General features: G+C 40.6%; 2 protein-coding genes across 3 annotated transcripts in view; one reads left to right on the forward strand and one right to left on the reverse strand.

Moving 5' to 3' along the window:
• RTN4 (reticulon 4) overlaps positions 1–8,656 on the forward strand; it is a 46,529-nt gene extending 37,873 nt beyond the window's left edge. Inside the window, 4 exon segments of the mRNA XM_030447901.1 lie at positions 4,232–4,301; positions 4,879–4,925; positions 6,142–6,200; positions 6,755–8,656. Coding sequence (XP_030303761.1) covers positions 4,232–4,301; positions 4,879–4,925; positions 6,142–6,200; positions 6,755–6,797 — 219 coding nt within the window. The 3' untranslated portion in view covers positions 6,798–8,656.
• A 2,045-nt stretch (positions 8,657–10,701) lies between these two features.
• Positions 10,702–23,640, reverse strand: part of EML6 (EMAP like 6) — a 108,661-nt gene continuing 95,722 nt past the window's right edge. The window contains exons 32-44 of one of the 2 annotated variants that reach the window (XM_030447643.1): positions 23,190–23,288; positions 22,279–22,299; positions 21,728–21,901; positions 20,803–21,011; positions 18,731–18,888; positions 17,930–18,044; positions 16,551–16,739; positions 15,325–15,497; positions 14,573–14,735; positions 13,743–13,846; positions 12,433–12,586; positions 11,984–12,084; positions 10,702–10,726 (exon numbers count right to left, since the gene is read on the reverse strand). In XM_030447643.1, coding sequence (XP_030303503.1) covers positions 10,702–10,726; positions 11,984–12,084; positions 12,433–12,586; positions 13,743–13,846; positions 14,573–14,735; positions 15,325–15,497; positions 16,551–16,739; positions 17,930–18,044; positions 18,731–18,888; positions 20,803–21,011; positions 21,728–21,901; positions 22,279–22,299; positions 23,190–23,288 — 1,685 coding nt within the window. The remainder of the gene's footprint in view (positions 10,727–11,983; positions 12,085–12,432; positions 12,587–13,742; positions 13,847–14,572; positions 14,736–15,324; positions 15,498–16,550; positions 16,740–17,929; positions 18,045–18,730; positions 18,889–20,802; positions 21,012–21,727; positions 21,902–22,278; positions 22,300–23,189; positions 23,289–23,640) is intronic. The other variant, XM_030447645.1, reaches the window with a different exon arrangement.

Consider the following 23,640-nt stretch of genomic DNA (forward strand, 5'->3'; position numbering starts at 1 on the left):
CCAACTTAAACATTGAGTTTGTTCCAGAAAAGTTGCACGTGATGCTGTGCAAGTCTCCTGCAGCAAGAGTCCTTTCTCTCTGGAGAATGGAAAGATTGTAAAGCAGTCAGGTTGTTACCTGGAGTCTGCTGCCTGTGGTAGAGATTTGTTTTGTCAGAAGGGAAAGAGGAGAAGAGGATATTTGCCCAGGGTCTTGTGTAAAAGTCTTCCTGGTCCTGAAGGGTTGTGAAGTAGAAGTACTTTTATGAAGTGGCTATACATTCTTGCCTTCTAGTGATTTTTCTGGATGTGATTGATACAGCTGCAGTCATATTATGGCAAAATGGCTTAAATGAGGCTGTTCCTGGCTGTGCCTTGCCAATGTTACCATCGCAGGGATTACATTGTGATGGCTAAATGCTTCCCAGTACCGTCTGTGGCCTGTAAGAAGCTGTGTCTCACCCTCATGCTGAAGTGACAGGGTACTTAGGATACATCTCAGCAGCATCTCAAGGCCACCACCTTGACTGAAAAAATAGCTTTTAGATGGCTGGAATAACATTTTTTGTAACTTGGCATGTGAGGGAAGAAAGGGACATTTTCTTTGCTTATTGTGTTTTTTTAAGGGCACTGAGTTTCAGTGTTCAAAGAAAAGTTACTTTGCTTAAGTCATGCTTAAACAAGATCACAGAAAACTTTGCAGTCACAAGGTCACTTGTGTTTCTTTAATAATTAAGCCCTTTGTGGTACGTTCCTTCATCTAAGTTGTAAGAATTTCCACACCATTTGTTAAGAGATCATGATCCACTGCAGAAAAGGAAGGAGTGAACAGAAAATTGCTGTTTCAGTTAACACTGTTTTAAAAGTAAGGCCTTTCAGAGGAATTGTGCTAAAAGTAGAATTAATTCTAGTCAGAATGTCTTCAAGGCACTCCAATCACTTTTAAAATACTATGGTATAGAGGAAAGACATGTTTATTCAGCTGAACTAATTCGTTTCCCCTCTCTTCTTCTGACATTTTAAATGTTTTATGTAGGTTAATTAGTCTAATTTATGGTAGTTGGGAGCAACCCTCATGTGAAACCAGGGAATGTCAGGACAGTTCACAAGCACAAGTTACTGATTTTGAAGAGTTTGTGCTTGAGGAGAACATTAAGGTCCTGGGGTCTTATGTAACAACTTGGTTTGGAAAAAAAAATAAAAGTCTTGGCTCATATAGTTTAAACATCTTCAGTGTAGGAAACAGCATGTTTGTATATAATTAAAGTTACAGGGCTTTGGTGTAGAAAATGTCTCCAGGTCAGTTAATTATGTATAATGGTTCTGGCTGTAAAACCTGTCTTGTTAAGAATTTTTTTTCTTTTTTTATTAAACAATGCTTCAGTCATGGAAGTCTTAAGTAGGACTAAATATTTATGCAGCACAAGGCAAAGTTGCTCACAGCTCTTGAGGAGCAAGCCCTGAGGAGCCCTTGCCAGAGAGTCCTAGGAGAAAACACACATTGTCCTGACACCCCAGCTGTTCCCTGATGGCTGCTCTGTTGTGACACTGGGACATGGTTGCTTTCAGTTCGTCCTTTCTCAGCTGATGTTTTGAGAAACAGAGCTCTCTGCTCTATTTGAACTCTTTTATAGTCAAGAAGCTGATATATGGGCATTTTCAGATTTGCTATTAAATTGGGAGATGCTTTGGGTACTGGGGAGTGCAGTGTGGCATTGAGATGAACTCCCCTTAATCCCAGGAATGTTGTTTGAACCGTCAGAAGTGTGAAGAGAAAAGGAGTCGTGGATTGAGGGGTTCTGAGGTTTTTGCTGAACTTAATTGCTTTGGCAGCCCCAGCTTTTGGAATAGCTGTCCCTTGAAGTGGATTAAAAATTGCACATGCAGCACAGTTTGTTCTTAGACCCTGATACTGCTCTGGACAGACATTAAGAGAAGAAAAGCCTGAGTCAGTCAAATGCTAACTCCTGGATTTTGATCTTTCTTGGGCAATAAATTTCAATGCTCACTGAATAGGGTTGGATGTTTCTGATAATTGCTGGACTTTGAGATTGATGCGTATCTGTTTCCCCTCTGCTTACATAAACTCAGATTTTCTGACTTGGTCATAGCAATGTTGCTTGATGTTCACCTGACTGGGGTGGTGCTTAACTTTGGGAACAGTGTTCGTGCAGAGGAGATCTTGGATAGGTGTCAAGGTGATGTGTGTGGAATATTTAGTGTACTGATCATGCAGCCAGCAACTGAATCATTCCTGAGTGCTTGCAAACCGTGGGGCTTCTGGCTGGAGGAAAAGTTGTTGGTGTTCCTCCCTTTGTCGGGGAGGGGGATGTACTGCTCACACACAGGCTTGCTCTGAAAGGAAAGTATTTGCTCCATTAAAATGTCTTGTGCAAAGAGGCTGACAGCCAGCTCTCACCCTGGCATGGGGGAGAGCAGAACTGGGCCAAGGTTTGAATGAATCATGAGGGAGTTTAGAGAAATCTGCTTTATTTTTCTTGATAAATCTGCCAAAACTCTTCAGTGGGAATGCGGTTGATGGTAACGTTGCAGCCTTGTCTGTAGGTTAACTCTGAGCCTCTGGCCCTGCTTGCATCACATCTAAAAAGGACTGACAGATAAAGAACAGCATCACTGGCTGTTCATCCTACTGCATTTTGAGTGGGATCAGCTTTGAATGAAGCTCTTAAAGTAAACTTTATTTCATTAACAGGGCAATTAAACTTGCATTGTCATCACCTTAATCTGGCTGTTGATTTTGTTTGGTTCAGATATTTTGCATCTTAGGACAAACTAAAAATGGATGTTGGGATACAGAACTGAGTGTAACCCAGCTGCACACCAGGTGCTAGGCCACACCCACAGTCCTTTCATACGCTGCCTTTTTCTTTCCAGTGCTCTGTACTCATCTTTTCCTTGCGTTTATCTCTTAATCTGAGTGGGCTGTTGACCTTGGGTTGTTGACTGTGCCCAGATTTTCTCTCCTTGATGCCAGCAGCAGCCTCCCCACCGTGTTTGTCTGGCCCCTCAGTGTTTCAGAGTGTCTTGCACAGAGAATACCCAGTTGATTAGAGGGCTGGGGGGTCTTATCTGTGTACTCTGCGTAATACAAAGCAAAATTTAGTGCTTAGCAAGAAGCAACCACTAGTAAATCCACTGTGTCTTGACATCCAGATCCTGGTTTCTGCTCAGTCCCCTTATGGGCTGTGCAACACAAGAAGAAATGGGCTGATTTTCCTAGGAGAGGAATCCTACACAGAAATAGAGCTGGCAGCCTTCAGCCCCTCCTGCCCTGGTATAGGTCAGAGGTGTGCTTGGGACACCCTCCACCTGGCAGAAAGCCGAGGGGCTCGGACTCGTGCAGAAGTTTATGTAGAGCTACTGAAGCAGAGCCAAACCTGTAAAAGAGCAGTCACTGGGGTGGTGGTGGGGTAGGAGCAGTGCCTGGGTACCAGTAAGGGCTGGGATACAGAGCCAAAAATTAAGGCAGTGGGAAGGTTTAGGTGTCTGTGAACAGAAGGATGTCTTCGCCTCTGAACATTGTCTCTGATTTAGAGACAGCATCCATTTTGTGGAACTGTTGACTCCTTTCTTGTCTGAATTTTTTATTAGCCAAAGCTGCTTTTTTGTTTTGTTTTAAGGAAAAAAACCCCAACAATCTAGCCAACCTTCCAAACAGGTTCCTACCTCATTCCTGCAATGCTTAGTGTAGTCCACAGGTCACTGAGACCTTTGTTTGGTGCCACCACTTGTGCTCTGGTCCTGGAGTGGATGTGCTCCTATGTTGGCTGCTGGGCTGCCATGCAGATAAGTGTTCAGCCTGCTTGCTGTCTCGCTCTGCCACTGAGTGCCATGTCATGTGCCAGCCCTTGGACCTCTCACTTGCCTGTCTTGCTCCATCTCTGAAGGGTGGGAGGTAGGAACTGCTTTTGCCCATCGTTATGAAACCCAGGACTGGAAGTGCTGTATGAATCAGGAGCAGCCATCGAGTACTGACAGCCTTGGTCACTGCTGACTTGGGCTGAATTCAGCCCCATGACCTACAGGCAAGAGGCCACATATCCTGTTACTAAATCCTTCAGCCATCTTGTAACTCATCTATAATTATATGAGACTTCACCTACAAAGGTGAAGTGGAGTTTGGGGCATTTTAGTTACATCTGTATGTTTAGAGAAGTTCTCTGACTGCTCTGACTACTGTGTTGTGTTAAGACAGACTCTGTGCTGACATGGTTGTGTTTTTCCTTTTCAGTTTGCAGTGTTGATGTGGGTATTCACTTATGTTGGTGCCTTGTTTAATGGTCTGACATTACTGATTCTGGGTAAGTGTTCTAAATTGTGTGAAATACCTGACATACAAAATAACCCTGGAAAAGTGCTGAACTCCGCTTGATACTTGGAGGCTGTTCCTGTGTTCTTGAGAGGGTAGAGAGATGTTACAGTTGTGTGTCCTTTTTCTAGGACACGGGTAATGCTGCAGATCATTTTCAGTTGTGCTGCTGAATTCCCCGAGATTGCTGGCTTTATGGACATTGTATCATTTAAACAGCATGTTCTGTTGTGCTTGTCTCTGTCTGGTTAGCCTTACCTTAATGTCATCACTGTACAAAACTGGCTCTGCAAGTAGTTTTGTTCCAGCTGTCAGAAACCGACTGAGGCTGCCTGAAACCTGAGCATCCTTTTTTAAGAATTTGCGTAACCCACAGTGAAAAAATGAATTGTGCCAGGCTTACTGTTAATGAGGCCTGAAGAACCCAGCTTCTCCTTAATAAAGGTTATCTAAATTACTGGCCAATGATCATTGCATGTGGCTTAGTAACTACTTTTTCTTGCATGTTTTAAAAAGAAATGTAAATCCCTTTTTGTCAATGTTTATACCTTTGATGTGCTCTTTTCCAGCTTTGATTTCACTCTTCAGTGTTCCTGTTATTTATGAGAGACATCAGGTGAGTGTTTCATATGATCCGTTAAGTGCTTCATAAAATTAGCTCTATTTAAGCATAACCACAAGCAAATAAAGCCAGAATTCATTTCAATCTTCTGAAATATTTAAAGCATTTAAAAGTTCAATGTCAGGAGTCAGTTCCAGGGCCAAGAGAAGCAAATTAACTTTGAAGGCCAGATTGCGTGTGTTTTCCCCTTCTCTCCTTTGCCGGAAGTCTGGGAAGGTTTGCCCAGCAAAGAGTTCTCAGAACAGCCTGGTTAGCCTGGGGGCCTTCTGCCCTGGTCCAGATTTGGTCGAGACTAAAGCAGCAGTAAGCACAGTGTGTTAATCCTGATCTAAGTACTTTAAAACAATTTTTGAAGAAACCTCTTTGGAGCTGGCATTCAGGATTCGTGTCCTGAAGCCTTGTGGAATTTGTAGCCCTGGCAAAAACAGGAGGTGGGAGATACTCAGCACAGTCTGGTAGTGTAAAAGGAGTTAAGAGGGGGGCAAAATAAAACTCATATGGTGAAGTTATAGCAGAGCTTGAGCAGGGTCTGTCTTTAGCAGGTGATGGCACAGGAGGAGGGAAGCCAGCTCTGGCTTAGCAGTTCCTTCTCCTCTTTCAAAAACAACATTGCACATGGTAGCCATCAAGGGACTTGGGAAAGGAGAAAGAAAGACACTGAGCAGATGATGAAGCCTGCAGGGCTCCTCTCCGAGCTTCTAGGGCCGAGCAAAGTGCTCGGCAGTGGAAGGAAGTACTGTAGCCCTGAGAAGAGATGACGGACAATTCGTGTGGCTTAACCCAGGCTCCTCAATCCTCTTGAGGAGCTGCAGGCTGCTCCCTTAAGGCTTAAGCTGTTTAACAGCCCAGCCCCTCTAAGCTGCTTTGCTGCTTGCGATGCCCGGAGGAGACAGAGGCGCTGAGGGCCTGTGGGGTGCACCCTTGTGTTGGGGTGGCCTTGAGAAGAGGTGTGGGGAAACGCAGGGGAACATGCAGAAGCCTGGGATGAAGTGATCTGGTTACTTACTTGCTATTCCTGGAAGCAAATGCTCGCTCAGGCCACAACTGAAGCCGTGGGAGCTCTGGCATCAACATGGGAAATAAGAGCTGAGCCCCTTCCTCCCATCAGCAGCTTTGGGCGAAACATCTGGGTGCGCTGTGACTGCCTGCCAGGCGGCAGTGCCCTCTGCGTCAGCGCTGCTCTGTAAAGGCTGTTCATCTTCTCTTGCAGGCCCAAATTGACCATTATCTGGGACTCGTGAACAAGAACGTCACAGATGCAATGGCCAAGTGAGTGAGGTTCTTGTTGTTGCACTTTCTAAATAATGTTTACAGTTACTGCTGTGTGCTGTATGTGCTGCTCCTGAGAGCAACAGCTGCAGCAGATGCACTGCTCAGGGTGGGGGCAGGGGTAGGGAGGCGAGGTCCTTTGAATTTGGAATGGCTGTGAAATTGGCTTCTTTCTTGCTGATGCTGTTGCTGTGTAATATTACAGGAATGTATTTTAGGGACAGGGTCTAGTGGTGAACTTGGCAGTGTTCTGGGTTAACAGTTGGACTTGATGTCTGAAAGGCATTTTCCATCCAAAAGTATTACGTGATTCTAGATTATTATATTAAAAGCATATCATTATATAATATTTCTAATAGTAATCAGCATATCTGAAGCCTGAGGAGGCTCTCAGTCATTGCTGAGAGGGGTGAATGAAGAAGCATTTAGCAGTTTTATTGGCTGCTGAGTGCAATAGTTTAGCATTGCCCTGATAATTAAGACTATATTTACACCTACTCGTTTTTGTTCCTCACTCAAATGCTGTTCTTTTTCCTCTCCCCTTCCTCTTGTAGGATCCAAGCAAAGATCCCTGGGTTGAAGCGCAAAACTGAGTAAAAAGCCCGAAGCAACTTACTGATAGGAAGTTCATCTTTTAAGGGGAAAAAAAAAATACTCATTTGGATTTACATGGGGAGGGTCAGGGAATAGCAAACCCCTTGACATTGCAGTGCAATTTCACAGATCTTTATTTTTTAGCAACGCAGTGTTTGAGGAAAAAAAATAACTGTTTTGACTGCCATGTGTTTCATCATCTTAAGTATTGTAAGCTGCTATGTATGGATCTAAAACTAATCATCTTTCTTTATCCTGTGTGCAGCACTGGCTAATAAAAAGATTTGAGCAAGCTGTACATTTTGCTTCATCAGAGGTAGTCCCTGCTGTGTTCCAGAAGAGGTAGTGCAGGTGGAGCAGAGGATAACACTTCCCAGTTTGTGCACTGTGTATGGTCTGTGTAGATTGATGCAGATTTTCTAAAATGAGATGTTTTAGAAGAATATACCATTTTAGCAAGTTTTGAAAAATCTTGCCTTTTTGGTATGAGTATAGCTGTATTGTGATTTTATTGTTTTATCAATTGCCAATATATATATAAATATATATATATATGTGTTTCACAAAGCTTAGATCTTTCAGCTGCTCCACAGTGCTTCATACTTCAGAGAATTGACTGAGTTCTGGACTTAGCTCCATAGCACACAAGCTTGAAAAACTAAATCGTCTCTAAACACTCGCATCTGTTTCAAAAAAATTTACAAAAGAGAAATGAACAAAGGAACTTCTGTGTATATTAAAAGAAAATGACAGCATACACTGTTGCACAAACATACAGTAGCTGATTTTGAGCAAATACTTCTACAGTCTCTCAAACTCTGATAATCTGTGGACTGAATATCTAATGCTGCAAATGTTGTTTGGAAACTTAAACATTGTTATGCAAGAAATGATAAATGAAAATTTATACACTTGCAGTTAAAGCTGTATTGAACTAAGTCTGTGGAATGCATTGTGAAATGTAAAAAACAAAATCCCAAACCAACAAAAAAGCAAAAAAAAGAACAAAACAACCCCCCCAAGTATCAATAAAGCTTATAGACATAAAATAATACTGCTATTTTCTTTTCTTGATGCAAGTTTAATATATTTATGTTTATTTTGTTTAAGTTCATTGTGATTAAATAGCCATTGTTGTACATGGTGGTGGAAATAGTCTGTCAGACGTATAGCAATGTGAGTAGGTGGATTTTTCATTATAACTTTTCTTTCCATATGTGCAGTGTGAAGCAGTTTGTTCAGTTCCAGTTCCAGAGTTGCTGTCCCCAGTGGCCGTGTTGCCCGGTGATGCTCAGTTTGGTGCATGGGTCTCACAGCGGAGTTTTGCCTGCACTGAGGAGGTCTCAATGCTTAAACTCCGATGGTCCCTGTTGTTCCCCTGCCCGCTGCACCACGTGGGGCTGCTTGAGTGTTTTGTGTATTGAAAGTTGTGACAGGTGAGAGTTTAGATTCTGCTACACCAAGTGAAGATCCTGGGTTTCTTTTAGTTTTGAAACAGTGATGTATGATGCCATATTCTAGTTTGAAAGAAATCGTAAACTGAGTTCTTATAATCTTTTCAGATCAACTCATTGAATGTGATTTAAGAGCTGGACACTGAAAACTTGTATCTAAATTTATTTGAGACACAGAGGTTAAATTAATGGCATCTTGACCGTTGAAAAATAAATTCATGCACTAATATTTTACTTTACAGTATAGTACATCATTACTTCTGAACATTTTATACACAAAGCCAAACCATATAAACATACAAATTTAAGTGTTTTCCTGACAGACACTATTGCTTTAGGATATTTTTTCACATCACCATTTATTAATTCATTCTGCCACACAACTGGTTTTATTTGGGATACAATCAATGTGAAAGGAAGGCAAACAATTAGTACAACATAGGCAAAGAAGGTGCTTGCTGACATTACTACCTAACATGATTACGTTATTTGATCAAGAAAGTTTCTTTAAAAAAAGAAGACTGCATAGGGACTCTTATTGTGTATCTGACAAACTGATCTTCTGTATAGTAATATAAGGCATTAATAAATTCAGTTTTAAAAAAGGTGATTCTTTGAGGTTGCTGAAGCACTTTTGTGTCTGTTAAATGTACATTGATCCACTCCTTTAACTGGATATTCCTTGCATCCAACAGCTACCTTTTAATGCAGTGGGCATAAGAAGTGTAGGCAGTTTCCACAGTTCAAAATTGTATTATTTTGCTGAACTGGGATTAAAGCACTAATTAACATTTCTTTTCAAAGACTAAATGTAGGTTTAAATGGTTTGTTTTGGCCTGCTTCTCTTTTGATTAACAAACAAAGTCTTTTTAAAAGAAAGGTAATTCCAGAATACAGATGTTGTTCCATGCCACATAGCTCAAAAATAATTTGCCTTGACACTGCCCACAGTTCCATTGGAAACAGTTGAACTTCTTTTCCAATTCCTCTGTCCCTGTAGTTCTTGGGTTTGAGAAAATCTTTGTTAACAAATGTTGTAACAGCTTTACTTGACTTTTGTGGGCATCTGCTTGTGGTCTCCCCATCTGCCTGCAGGCAGCTCTCATCTCCTGCCCCATGATCTCAGAACCTGGTCACAGCCCAGGGGCTGCATGGGGTGCACGAGAGAAGCAGTGACGGGGAGAGGAGTCCAGCATCAGCAAAGATTACACTTTTCTCCAGGATAGGTACATTTTATGATACTGTAGTTCATTTATTTTCTGTTCCTAAGCAGCTTGGGACTAACTGCCCTCTGGAGGGTACATGGAGTCCTTGCTGGTGTTGTACCAGGTTTTCCTAGAGATTGCTTTGGATGTCTTCAGGAAGCCCCTCCAGAATGGGAAGAATGGGAAATTGTGACTTTGAGAGGATTCCAAACCACTTCTCAACTAATTCTAGTGAGATGGCTGCTGCCTGTGGCAATAGTTACATATAAGCACACCTTCCCACGAACAGGGAGAGTGCAGGGATACTTGGGGAATAACATCCTCCATGTTTTATGTTAAAACGTCTTTAATCAAGGCTCTCCATACTCTTCCTCTACTCACTGTCTGAGAACAGCTTCAGATTCTGGCTGCAGTCAAGTTACCGGTTGTGAACAGCTTACCAAGAGGTGTAATGCCATCAGCAGTTTGTCCTTGTAACAGCACTTAGCTTCTTGCTCTTGGAAACATTTTGGAATTCACTTGTGAAGATATTAAAAAAACCAAAGCAGAAAACAGGGATTAATATAAGTATACAGCTGGAAAAGATGTTGATGGTTAGCCCTCCTCTCTGAGAAAGTTGTAGCACCGTATGTTGAAAGCAATTGGTGGGAGGCAAGACTGTAGCCCATACTAGTGGGAAATTATTCAAAGGCACTTCATGAATAGAAAAATTAGCCAAATATACATACTTAAGAAATAGGATGGACTTAAAAAATGATAGCTCCTTCAATTAGTGAAAGCTAAAGTGTGAGCCCCAGCATGCTCAATCTTGCAGTTTTGCGCAGTGCACCAGATGTGACTTTTTTAGTCGGTGTAGTTAAACCCCACCAATTTTCTTGAACAAATGTTCAAGCCATTGATTTTGAAATAATGCAGATTAAAGGGCCCAGCATTTTCTCAGTGTGCTCCCATTTCAGACAGGGTTTGAATAACACAGTATTAGGCAAAAGCAGCTTTGTGAGTGAACTGTTCTCACTTTGGCCTACCCAGGCTACCAAACTTCCCTTTCAAACTTCAGCTTCCTTCTCAAGGATATTGGTCTTTGCAACGCAAGAGTACATTCATGTTCAGTAAATTCGTAAGTGTAAGCTGAAAATGTGTAATCCATGCAGCACTGTATGGAAATTACATCGTAGAGGCATTCATGGCTGTCCAGTCCAGGGCAGTCACATGGTGGTGGCAGTTAGCAGCAGCAAGAAGAGTCTCCTCTCAAAGGCATCGCCACACAAACACACTACAAAGGATTGACAGAGGGCACAGTTAGCTTTCTGAGTAACTCAGGGGACAACCCTCAGCATGCTGTACTAACAGACTGTGTCAGGTATGTGTATGGCTATAAATGCAGGATTGCCAGCAAGATACCGGGTAAAGCAATGTTAATCCCTGGAGTTACTCAACAAGTACTTGTGCTCACATGCATTTTCTTTTCTCTGGAGTTAAAGCAGATTAACTACATAGTAGGCCTCAAGGTTGGAAATGCTGTTATTTTACTCTGTATGCTTACACTATGAATCAAGAAATCCTCATAACTGTATTGTCAAAATTAAGGCAGCTGCTAAGCTTTTCTGAGCTGAGGTAACTCCTAGCCTGCAGGGTGAGCACTGAGCTGAATGCTATCTTTGTTCCTATGCAGCCACTGTTCAAGTTCAGCAGCTTATCTGCAAATGCAGTGTGGGGGGTTGAACAAATGGCAGGTTCCAGCAGCATGGATGCTGCAGGCTTGCTGAGCGGAGCCTGGTGTCATGAAACATTGATTAATGCTGTTCTACCTTTGGAAAGGACGCACGGTCTCGTTCACTGACAAAAATGAGTCAATCTTGCAGTCTCTGACTTGCATTTTTCCTGCCAAGTAGGCAGTTACAACTTTCTAGTTCTTGTATGCACCTTTTCCTGAGTTGCTCCTGTGAGAATTTGTACCCTTTGTTTTCCTACCTTGTTGCTTTTCAGTTAGCTCATTTTGCTCTTCAAAAAGTCTCTTACATTTTTTAATTAACCAGGTTTTTGTTTCTCACCTTTTCTGCTCCCTGTTTAAGATCACCTGTGTGTGTGTGTATGTGCGCCACACATACACACGGTGGTTTGTTTTTGTCTTTTTTTAGGGGAGGAAAAAAAAATCTCAAAAACTACCCAACACAAACAGCACCTTTCAAGAAGGCTCCTGTTATTAGAAATGTCTTTCTAAATCTGTCTATCCTTCTACCCAGCTGGAATTCCTGTCCTACCCTTTGCTGGGCAGGAGCTATTCAGTTATTTTTGTGTGACTGACACCTCCACCAGCTGTCTGTGCCTGAGTTAAAGTGTTCTTCAGCTACACAAGTGGTTCCTGTGCCAGCAGCTGGGGCTCCTTCAGCTGCCTCTTGGCACCCAAAGTCTGAGGCTGTCGCTGGCCCATGCAGCAACAGGGATGGTGTGCCTTCTCCCAGGAAGGAATTTGGGTTTGGCATATGTACACACACAATTTTTGGTAATAGGAAAAAACAACAATATTTACCTGCAGTCATCTCCTCCTGTACTTATAACATACTTGTCATCATGAGAAAAACGGATGTTGGTGACATGTGCAGAGTGCCCAAAATACCTCTTGTGTTTGGCCTAATGAATAAGAACAGAAGGTCGGGAGGTAGGACAGTGGTGTGGCATTGCAGAATGAAAAGCTGTCTTGAGAGTGTGGACAAAAACACATCACCTGTGCTACAGGTGTCCTCAAGACCACAGTAATCCCAGCTCAGCACCCAATTCTGTGTGTTGTGTCCTCCCTGGCTGCTGGATGGCAGCTGCCCTGTCACCTGCTCCCCCTGGGGACAACTCGCCCCCAAACTTCTGTAGCCAGTGCTGGCTGGGAGCAGCCAGGAGGTGACCTATTGGGCCACACCATGGGGATGCCTGAAAATCGAATGCTAGGGGAGAAGCAAGCTGTTGAAACTAAAATAAAATACTTACAAATTTTTCTGTGCATGGGAAATCAAACAGTTTCACCAGACCAAAGTCGTCTCCTGTGACTATATTTAGGCCAGCATGGGTCACACACGCACAGTTGACATCTGCTTTATCTGCATTTCGTGGCCAAATTCCAATGACTTCGTCTCCAAGAATGCTGTTCCAAAACCAAGTTAAAAGAAGAGCATTAGGCCATAAAATTTACCCACTGCTGCTCTGTTCCACAGCATGAGGAAGCAACACAGCCCAATAATAAAAAATTGCCACCCTTAAAATAATCTTATCCCTCTAAATCTTTGCAGTGAGTGCAGTGCAGTCCAGTCACAGAGAACATCACAGGCATGCATCTTTTTGTGTGACACCAACCATCTCTATCCACAAATCCTCAGGTTAATCTCCTGTAAAACCACACACACAATTCTATACAAACAGCTTGTGCAGCAGTAGTCTCCTCCTCTTCTTATGGGTATGTGTGAACCCTCTCTTAGCCATAAGCTCTTGAATGAGGGAATGCTTGTTTGTGAGAGAATGCTTGAAGAGTAGTTCTTAAAATAGCTATTCTTCCCTTAGTTTAAGTTCCTTTATAATCATTATTAGTTTTCTGCAGATTAACTGTCAGCTGTGTCTGCCCCACTCCCACAATCTGCCAAGAGTCCTTGGAAATGGGTAATTTGGGGCAGATTTTGATGCTTGCTTGACAGCAGAGTGAGAAGAGTAGGAGGATTCCCACTTACCTTCTCCTGAAAACCTGCCTGTGTTATCACCCGCTCTTGCTGCCAGATTTGCCTGTGGCCTGTTCCACTTGCTACAGTTAAGAGCACAGCCAGAGTTTTGTAATCATTTTGGGAGAGTCCCATATAAACTCACATCAGTAAATATGTTTTAATGAGACCCAAAACTCCTTCCTTAATCCACTCAGCCCATGTTTCCATGCCTGTCATGCTGCTTGTGTTTGCTGATGTGGCATAAGGCAGGGCTTACATCATGGCAATAGAAGTGAAGCTTTAAGTGGTACAAAGCCCTGTGGGGAGCCATGGGCCTTGCTGCTGGGAAACCTGAATGTATATCTCAACAAACCACTGAGAAGGTGTTGCTTGGAAAGCCCTTGGTATTACTACAGGCACCAACCAGCTACAAATGTGTGTAAAAAACTGTGAAAGATAAGAGTTTTGAGGAAGAAGAGTATGTGTGTATTCTCTTACAGATTTGCTGAACCCTAGGGACATTCCAAGTGTTTGGTTTACACAATCTGATCCTCATTCTGTATCACTCCTGTCCCTAGTGAGGCAGAACTTTGTTCTTTAGTTTTTTACCTTGTCCATGTGGCCCATGTGATCTTCTCTATTAATGCAGGATCTGTTATTTGCTTTCCTAGTGGTACCTCATGAACTTGACGCTTATAGGCACCTGTTGATACCTTAAAGTAGGACAGGAAAAAGCTAGTAACTTAGAAAACAGTAAAATGAAGTAATTATGGCTAAAATACACAGCAGTAATAGTCTCAACAGGTTTTACTGGGAAATAAACATCTAGGATAAAATTCTTTTTTTCCTAATTAGTTAGAATTCATTATATGCAACATGAAGTAATAACAATGTTACAGGACGAGAACTGAATAGGTGTTCATATACATAATGCATAGCTGATCGATGGCCTTTTACTTATACACTTTGCCTTATCCAACCCAATTTTACTAAATGAGAAGGAAACCTCACATATTAATTCAGCTACAATGTACATCCTGTCCTAGGAAAAAGGAGGAGAATTGTTTCTATATTGCTTTAATCCACCATTTCTTTCTCAGCATTGTACCCATTCCCTTGATGTTAGAGATCACTTTGCCTTTAGCACCCCAATAATCTTGTAAGGAACTGAGCCACGTTCCTGTGGTCGGAAATGCAGAACCCAGTGGGAAGATCCCAGTTCTCAGAAAGAGAGGACTTTAAATAGAGCTCAGTGAACATCCTAGAGGCAGTCTGAGTTACCCAGCTCAACTAAGAGAACTTAGGGGACTCTTGAAGTTCACTGAAGTTCAGAACAGCTTTGGAAAGCCTCCCTCACCCTCTCCTACCTCCATCTTGTTCCTATGTCTGATAACAGACAAATCACAATAAATACAAACATGGGTTTACCTGACACATACCTGAATGTACCTGCTGTCTGCAGAAAAATCCATCTGTATGACAAAACTGGGAATGTCTTTGCAGTAGCCTATTCGGTTTAGGGTTGTACCTTGAGTGAGGTCGTAAAAGTCTACAGTATGTTCTTGTGAACCCACTGCCAAAAACCTGTTATCTGGGCTGATCCTAGATATTAAAACATGGAATAGGGATATAAGTTACTGGGTTTGTGCTAGTTTTTTTTTCAGCTCATGTTAACACAACTCCCCCCCCCCGACTTTCTTTTACTGAAAACCAAGAAAAACCTTCAATTGAGTGGAAGACTGAATCCCAACCAAACCTTGAGGCACAACAGATGAGGAATATGGAGGCTATTGTATGTTATTAATTGGTGTTAATATTGCATCTGTGTAAAGCACACAGCACATGTGCCAAGTAAGACTAATCCCTGGTGAAAAAGCAACAGGAACTGCAATTTTAGAATGTGCTATATTAATTCCCATAATCACAACCCCACAGTGTAGAAATTACTAGCTGTATGTAAGTGGATAAAACTGAATTAATCACGGGAAAAAAAGCATCTGGTGTATAAGATATGTAAGCTTTAGGTATATGTAAAGCCACCAGTCAACCAGTAAATGTAATTCATTATTTCATGGAGAGTTCAACAAATACAGAGTTACAAAAATTTTGGAAATCAACTTGGAACTCGAGGGACTTTTTCTTTAGTAAAAGCTGTATATTTAGAGAACTTAAAGCAGATTTTCTGACCTACCTGATATCCTGAATTGCGGACTTCCTGTCACGCTTTTTGCCCCAAACCTTAAGGCTGTTTACAAGCAGAATAACAAACTCTCCGTTCTTCATGCCGATTGCAACCATTTCCCCATCAGGGCTGTATGCAGCACATCTTGCTGGGTGACCCAGATTCACTTTATTCAGCAGTTTCTGTATGAACAAAAGCAAGAGGCTCATAACCTCCCCTGGAGAAAATTACCAAGCAAGTGGAAAGCTTCCAAATGCAAAGTACACAAGTCACTTATTAAAAACAAATTGCTGGTATTTTCCTCCAATTATAAATTTGAAATTTCACATTTAAAATCACATCCCACCAGGCATATGTTGCAAAACAGACTTCAAAATATAGATGCAATTCAGGTTGAAGCTTTATGTTTGCTCTATCCTGTTGCAAGGTGACCAAGTTTTACATCACAACAGAATACTATTTAGCAGAAAAGGCTGAAAAGTCAATTTCTTGTTATGTTTGAAATGGAATTTTGCCAACTTCTACAATGTCTGATCAGGGTAGGATTTTTTCCCCATTTCATTCGCTATGGGAAAGCATACTAGAATGCTCTTTAAAACAGATTTATTTCCCATTTTAAAAATTATCCCTGTTAGCTCAGGTAAGCCTTTTGAAAAGGCTTGTGTAGGCTAGAATAAGCAGAAACCTGCTATTTAAAAAAAGGTTTTATTATTTAAAAAAATGGTCACTGTTATGTAATTTGACTTGGAAAAAACCAAACATCCTGACTTACCCATACACAACATGACCAGTTCTAAAGAAGGGCTCTGAAAAGAAGCAGCCATGTTGCCAGTAAGGCAGGCTTACTGTCAGGGGCTGCTTATTAGTGGCAGGACAATCTGTGTCACCCAGTCTCTCAGCATGGAATTAAAATGCTTCCTTAAACCACTCCAGCCTTACTTTGAGATCAAAATAGAAAAATGCATAATAAAAGGCATGCCATCATCATGAGAGCTTTTAAATAAATGCATTTCTCTGAAAATTGCTGGCTTTTGGAGAGAACAGAACAGTACCTCACTGAGGACTTTTCACATGTCCACATAGCAGGAATAAAAAGAACTGTACCAAACCAGAAGAGAAATGTTGCTCTCTTCACATGGCTCAAAGGTACCCATGTATCTGGCATATGGTAGAGCTGGAAAAGTGTATGGCTGGGTAATTTTTAATTATATACTTTTCAATGTTCTAATACTCACTTTATCAGACAGGTCCCAGATTCTGGCTGTTCCATCATTGCTTGCAGAGATAAATATGTCTTTTGAGGGGTGAGTTGCTAAGCCCCAGATTTCCCCTTCCATGTGACAGTCAATCAACAAGTTTGAAGCAGCATTTTTTTCTCCTACTTCAAGGATTTCTCCATCTTTTGTTCCCACTAAAATTTTCCCCTGTTTGAAGCCAAAAAAAAAAAAAAAAAAAAAAAAAGAGAGAGAGAGATGGAGAGAGATGAGTTGTCAGTATAACAGACTAAATATATCAATAGCAGTGAACACCAATGTATTGAAAATCTCTGGTAACTCATCCTGATTTATACTGCTGTTCATGTAGCACCTTAAAAACAGCAGAGTACAACACAGACACTTTGACATCTTGAGGTCAAATGTAATGTTCTGATGTTACTGTTGAGTTACTGTGGATTTCCATCTTGCCATTCAGCATTTCAATTCAGATCAAAGTGTTTACATAGAGGTTGGCAAAGCATGATTCTTCTACCTCTGAGGTAAATAAATATAACCTTTGGGCAATAATAAAAAAATATATATTTTTTAGGCTCAGTTAGGCTATTTAAGAGCACCTTGTGTCTCCTGTAGCCACACCATCACTCTCTACACTGCAAGAGCTCTCTTGGCCAATACTTGGAGAAAGAATAAATAGAGGGTTTCGAATTGGTTAGTGGCTACTTGATTAGAAATATAACACAACATTCCTCAGCAATGCTATCAGAGCACACATCAAATTGCTGAGACTGTATTTATGACTTAAGAGACCATTTTAAAAAGTGTGAGGCTGATCAGATACCTGTCCTATGAAGTCCTGAATCATCACACCCTCCTTTCACAAAACCAAGTCCAATTAGATGTGTGCAAGAGTGATTTTAGCATCTCAAATGACTCAGTCATTTCTATTGTTTTTCTCTTTACCAAAATGTGAAGTTGATCAGCAGCTCTCAGTGCCATCTTGTTCTAATTGTGAGTTTAAAAAAATAATCCAAACAAACTAGGATATTCTGCCTAGCTGAAGCTGCCAAGCTGCATCTACATTTTGGGGAAGCCAACCCTGCAAAGCAGTCATCCAAGTTCATTTTGTCATTCAACAAGAAAGGCAAGGTCCCACCCTGGTGAAATACATTCCTACACTTAGCATTGCCCTTTAGAGGCCTCTAAATACAGCCCTCATGGAATTTAAACCCAACACTGAGCTCGAGAGGACAGGTAAGAAAATATCAGTCTATAGGCAAACAAAACCTCCCACAACTTTACAGAAGTCTTCTTCCCTATGTCTCCCATCCACCCTCCACCACAAGCAACATGCAGTGGTGTGTGCCAAAGTGTAACCTCTGCCATGTCAGGTCACTCACTTTCCCTCTGCAGACGGAGCGCACGCACTCGATGAGCTGCCCTGTCTCAAGCTGAAACGCTCTGCACCGCTTCATCTCTTGATCCCATAGCTTCACAGCTCCCCCTTCTTTAGTGCTGAAAAGAATGTGCTTGTTACCCACTTGTCTCTTTTTTGCATAGGCTACAACAAATCCTGTATGTAAACCTCATCAGTATTTTTCTCATGTAATAATAAGACATACATTGAATCATCTACTTTCTGTAAAGACATCTCACTCTTGTACAACAGAAAGTAAATAATAAAAATGTAAATGCTATCACACCATGTTTGAAACAGTATTGTGCCTAATTTGTGAAAAACAAGTTGCTTTCTCATCACCTAAACTTGTATCTCTGTCACAAAGTTAAGTTTGGCAAATACGTTTCTTCGAGTAAAAAGAACTTTTAAATGACAGAGTTTCCACTGGGAGTTGTTTGCAGTCTGACAGAATTAAAAAGTTAAGAAAAAACTCACTTATGCCAGACTGGCAGGAGCTCAAGCAACAAGGAGCTCATGCAGACGTTTCTATCAATTGCTAATTTGAGGTTCTGTACGTCCCCTGCACGTGATGTGTGTCACTGTGACCCAAAAGTGTCCCACTTACCAGTCCCTTACTTATTAAGACCCCTGGGCATGTTACGTAAAAACTAGATTGGAACTGCTGCTCTACAGAGCATTTCTCTTTGGGAAGCACTGTGTATGTCTAGGGTACTGGATAAACAAAAGATACCATATAAATGAGACAAAATTTGTGCCACTTGAGGAAAATGCTGTGTCTTACGGTCTCTCCTTCCCTCCTGTAACAATGAGTCCATCTCGGAGAGTTGTGTACATTGTGAACACCGGCCCTGTGTGAGCTTTTGCCACGAGTCTGACCAGAAAATGATCCTTCCAGACGTAGACATCTCCATTTATGGCACCAGTAAATGTAAGGTTATTCTGAAACAAATAGCAATGGTCTCTGATATATTAAATACCTCAGCATTTTTGTTCAGCTAGAATTAAAATTCTTCTAGCTACTGAATTTCCTGAGAAAAGTCAATTATGCCGTGAATGTAGGAATTAAAACTGTCTGCATCAAGAGAATGAGTTTAATGACTGCTCTCCGATGGTGTTTCTTTGAGATGTTATAAATCATCTACGGGGGCACATTCACCTCATCTTGGGACTTTTCATGCACATATTTATTTTGCTCTGCACGTGCTCCTGCCACAAGATGGATGGCTGTTCCAGCTGCTGAATTCTAAGTGACATTCCTTTCTTCTTTGAGGATGTGCCAGTGAGAATCCCAGCACAGGTGGCTGGCAAGCAGGGCCTTCAAGATGTTGAAAATGAAATGTATAAACTTAAATGCAGAACTAGCTCAACCTGGTACCGCCTTCAGGCACCACAACAATGGTGTAATTTCTCATAAAAGCTGTTAATCCTGACACAGGGAGCAAAGTGCTCAACGGTCTGGGAAATGGGAAAAACCAGTGAGTACTCTCCATTGCAAACACTCTTCTGGGGTCCGCTCTGTTAAATGGAAAAGCTTGCCTAAAGAACTAAAGACAATCTGACCTCAAAGTTCACTGATTCTGGAATAACAGGTAACAGGAAAAATGGTGAGTCAACTCTTTTGATAGGGGTTCCAAGGGAAGTCCCATGTTCTGCAACAAACAGCAATGGGGTCTGTTGAAGAAGCTGGGGGATAGAAGCCTCAGAATGATTTTGCACCATTTTGTAGACACAAGTTTAGTAGGGCTTTATCCCAGCACAAATTCTCAGATTTGGCATTAGATAGCCCTGGAAGAAACTAAATGAGGTCCATGGATGCACGAAGAAGCAGAGGGCATGTGGACAGCCTCATCTCTATTAAGAGCAATTTACTCATGCTTCTGTGACATGGGCTCATACTTTCAGTGGGATTCAATGACACATCCTTGACGAAGAAGAACAACACATTCTGTGTGACTGACATGGTAATGGACTAGAGTTCATCTGCTGGTTTTGAGGGTGGCCCTTACAGAATGTTAGGTTTATTATTTAAAAGAGTGTAAAATATCTGTTGGACTGCTTCTACTTGGAAAGTGAAGCAACTTCTACTTGGAAAGATAAGCAATTTGTTTATTCTAATATTACATTCTGCTTCTTTTAAAAAATCACTCGGGGTCTTTAGTGTCCATTATATCACTCCTATTCTATCCTGGAGTAATGTCAGATGGAAATGTTTAGTATTAAGCAATTTTTTACAACCAGATCAAATAAACAAGGATGCAGATTTGGAATCCTAATTAGTACTATTGTCCATGGATGACTGGAAGCAAGGGTTTTTTTGGAATTAGTGATTGTATAATTTATGCTTAACCTTTGCAAAGTAATTTCCACGAGGTTTCTGGATGAAGCAGAAACTACTTTAGACCTTAGCATCAGAGTAACACCTCTTTTCTACTTGTTAATATGCATTGTTTTCCTTAATTATTAAGTAAAAAGCTTAGCTCAGTGATTCCTCAGTGATCATACAGGAGTGTATTATATAGTGTCATCATTAGTTGGACCACCAGTATGTGGAAAAACAAGTTGTGCAGTCTGCACACAAAATAACAATACTACATTTTTGTATGTAATGTAATAAAAGCCGTGACAACTGATGCTGTAGCTATACAGAGACATTTTCTGACAGAGAAACTCAACCCAGTTCAGAAAACTGACATGAGGATCTAAAAGCATACAGATCTCAAATTAAAATTAATTAACAAGCAAGAGCTCTATTGTTTTGCACTCTCCACACCCTACTGGATTTCAACAAAGGAAACTGATTCAATTTTGACAAAAAAGCACTATAAAATCCTGTTGCAAGAAATGTGAACTCACTGCTCCAAAGGCAACAGAAAGCATGGTTTGCATTTTGGCATCTTCCATGGAACCAATGACTCCTTTCTTATAAAGCAAAGCGCTGCCAGCTAACGTCCAGAATTTCATGTGTTTTACCCCAACAGACACAAACTGAGTGTCTGAATCTGGGCGGAATTCTACAACGAATATCCTCTCCAGGTGTCCTCCTCTGCTTGCAACTTTAGCCCCTGTTTCAATTAGGAAAGGATAAAAAATAAAGGTACATTTATGTGCAAAATGAAGCTCATATATAATTTTATAAAAGAAATTAATCTGGTATTGGATTAGAGAATTGTGTCCCAGCTGCTAGAAGCTATATTAAAATTTCAACATTATTTACTGTATCCAACATCTTAATTCATGAAACCTGAAAGGTCCTTGCTTATTCCATTGCATCTGACCATTCTAGGAAACACAAATGTAGATCTTCACAGCATAATACTTGGATAGTGAAATACCAACACAAACATTTTGCATATCATCACTGAGTTACCACCTGGTGAAATACAGAGAGGGGCATTTAATAAACCAAGACACTTCTCCTCTCCTCTCCACCATTTCTGAAGATGAGAATTTTTCTCTGGAAATGACTTACCAATGACCTATCCATGGAGTAGAATTTAAAGTTCAAGTATTTCAGGAAGAAAAATAAAACACTTTCATTAATTTCATGGCATTTTATATTAAACAACATTTTTCCTTAACTTCTGTTTATAATAGAAGTTTAAAACATTTTCTTATTCATATTTTCTAGGACTTTGCTACCTCCTTTAATGATTTTATGACTAAGGGAGCCACGATACTTGAAGAAAGCACACAAATGTATTCCAAAGACTCGAAAGCAAAAGTAAATAATTGCGTATAGTTCTGGTACACTGAAAAAATAGCATTTTCCCAGAGTTACCTTCTTGCCACCTCCACACTGTGATAGTATGTTCTGGATCTACTCCCACTGAGACCAGAAGTTTGCCCGTTGCACTGAAGTTGACATAGTTGACTCCTTTGGTATGGAAGCAACGGAGCATTGAAATTGTTTGCTTACTCATAGCATCCCATACATGAATCGTGGGAGTTGTACCTATGTGCAAAAAGATGTATTAAAAGATAATTAATTCAGCATCTGGAAAGCTTCGATGCAAAATAGGCATTTTTCAAAAACAGTAAACTTAAACAGACACTTGTGGGTTTTTGTTTTAAGATCAACACTGATCAAAAAAAAAAAACAAACCAAAAAAACCAAACCATAATAGCTTGCAAAACACAGGGGGAAATAATTGTATTTTATGAAGTAAGACAAATTCTAAAAGAACAACATAACATTTATGAAGAACCTCATGCAAAAGAAATTGTCTGTAGATGTTTCACTTGTATCCACGATGCACGCAGATACAATGAGGTAACATGAAACTTTTACATAACTCTGCTGACTAAAATTCACAAACGAATCAGCCTTACCTGAAAATTCTGTCATATCACCTGCATTGTGAGAGCAATGGCAAATGAGGAAGCACCAAGGGAAAACAATAGGTGAAATAAGTCATGTTTCTAATGCTGAAGTGCCAGCATCAGCACCAGAAGGAAGAAAAAAAATTAAAAATTTGAAAATGGATATGGATTAAATCAACAAAATAAATAAGCAGGAATATTGTTGTACTTTTTTGGGTATATTGGTTTTTATACACAAATTCCGCAACAATATTTAGTACTTTTGAGTATTTAAAATGGTATTTAAAACAAATGCTCAAGACATGCAGTTTTAAAAAAAATTATTCAATTTAAAATTAAATTAATCTGTAGCTATACAGAATTTCAACCAAAATCAGAAACACTGATATCATGGGCTCTTACTGATAGACTATAAAATAGGCCTTTAACTGTCACCTTTTCTGTGTCACAGAAATTGGTGTTTTTAACTAGAGCTCTGATAATATGGACACATTTTCTGTTTACTCAACATTCAGACTGAAGTGACAGCAATTGGTACAGGTGACAAACATGCTTTGCCAAGGTGTCATCTCCTACCATTTTTCTGCCCCTGTTTAGTTTCTTATTATGGAAGTAAAGGACTTGCTTGAGCCTCTTTCAAAATTACAAATTTACAAATTACAAAATTACAGTTTATCAAAGCTGTTTTCTAAAAAATTACTATACTACAATTAACTCTAAAATCCAGTGTCTCACAATCAGAGGTGAAATTGAAATCATAAGAAAACCCTGAAGCTTCAAAAATCTTCAAAATCAAAGCAGAAATTTGAGGACAGTAATGCTGGCATGTCCTGGCAAAATTCCTATGTGGAAAAGCCCAAAATAAACCAGTGCCCCTGATAATTTTTGAGTAAAACTTTGTTATATGAAGAGTCACCTACCAATCTGGCTGGTAGCCACGATATTTTTATACTTTGGATGTTGATTCACAGTTAGGCAGAGAATGTCATCAGTATGCTCCAGGTAGAAACTCTGACTACCTAATAAAATTCAAATATTTTTTTATTGGCAACAGTAGTATTGATGAAAGCTTCACCACAGAAGCAGAGAGAAGCAAAGAGTAGCTTGTTGCTACAGTCCCACTGTACTCTTATACTCCCTACACCCAATTCCCCCAGGAGGGACTGGGGGTAGGGTAGTAACTACAATGACAGCTCCCAGGTACCAATGAACACTGCACATAACCATTAATGCACATGATACATAAACCCCCAATATTTAGTAAACTAGCTATGTCCAGGAATCAGCACAAAAATTGTGCTGCAGCCATCTGTGACTGCACAAAAAAGCAAAACTGGAAATTCAGGACCCAGGTTTCCCAGTAAATTGGAG

The sequence above is a fragment of the Calypte anna genome, chromosome 3, assembly GCF_003957555.1.
Source record: "Calypte anna isolate BGI_N300 chromosome 3, bCalAnn1_v1.p, whole genome shotgun sequence".
NCBI lineage: Eukaryota > Metazoa > Chordata > Aves > Apodiformes > Trochilidae > Calypte > Calypte anna.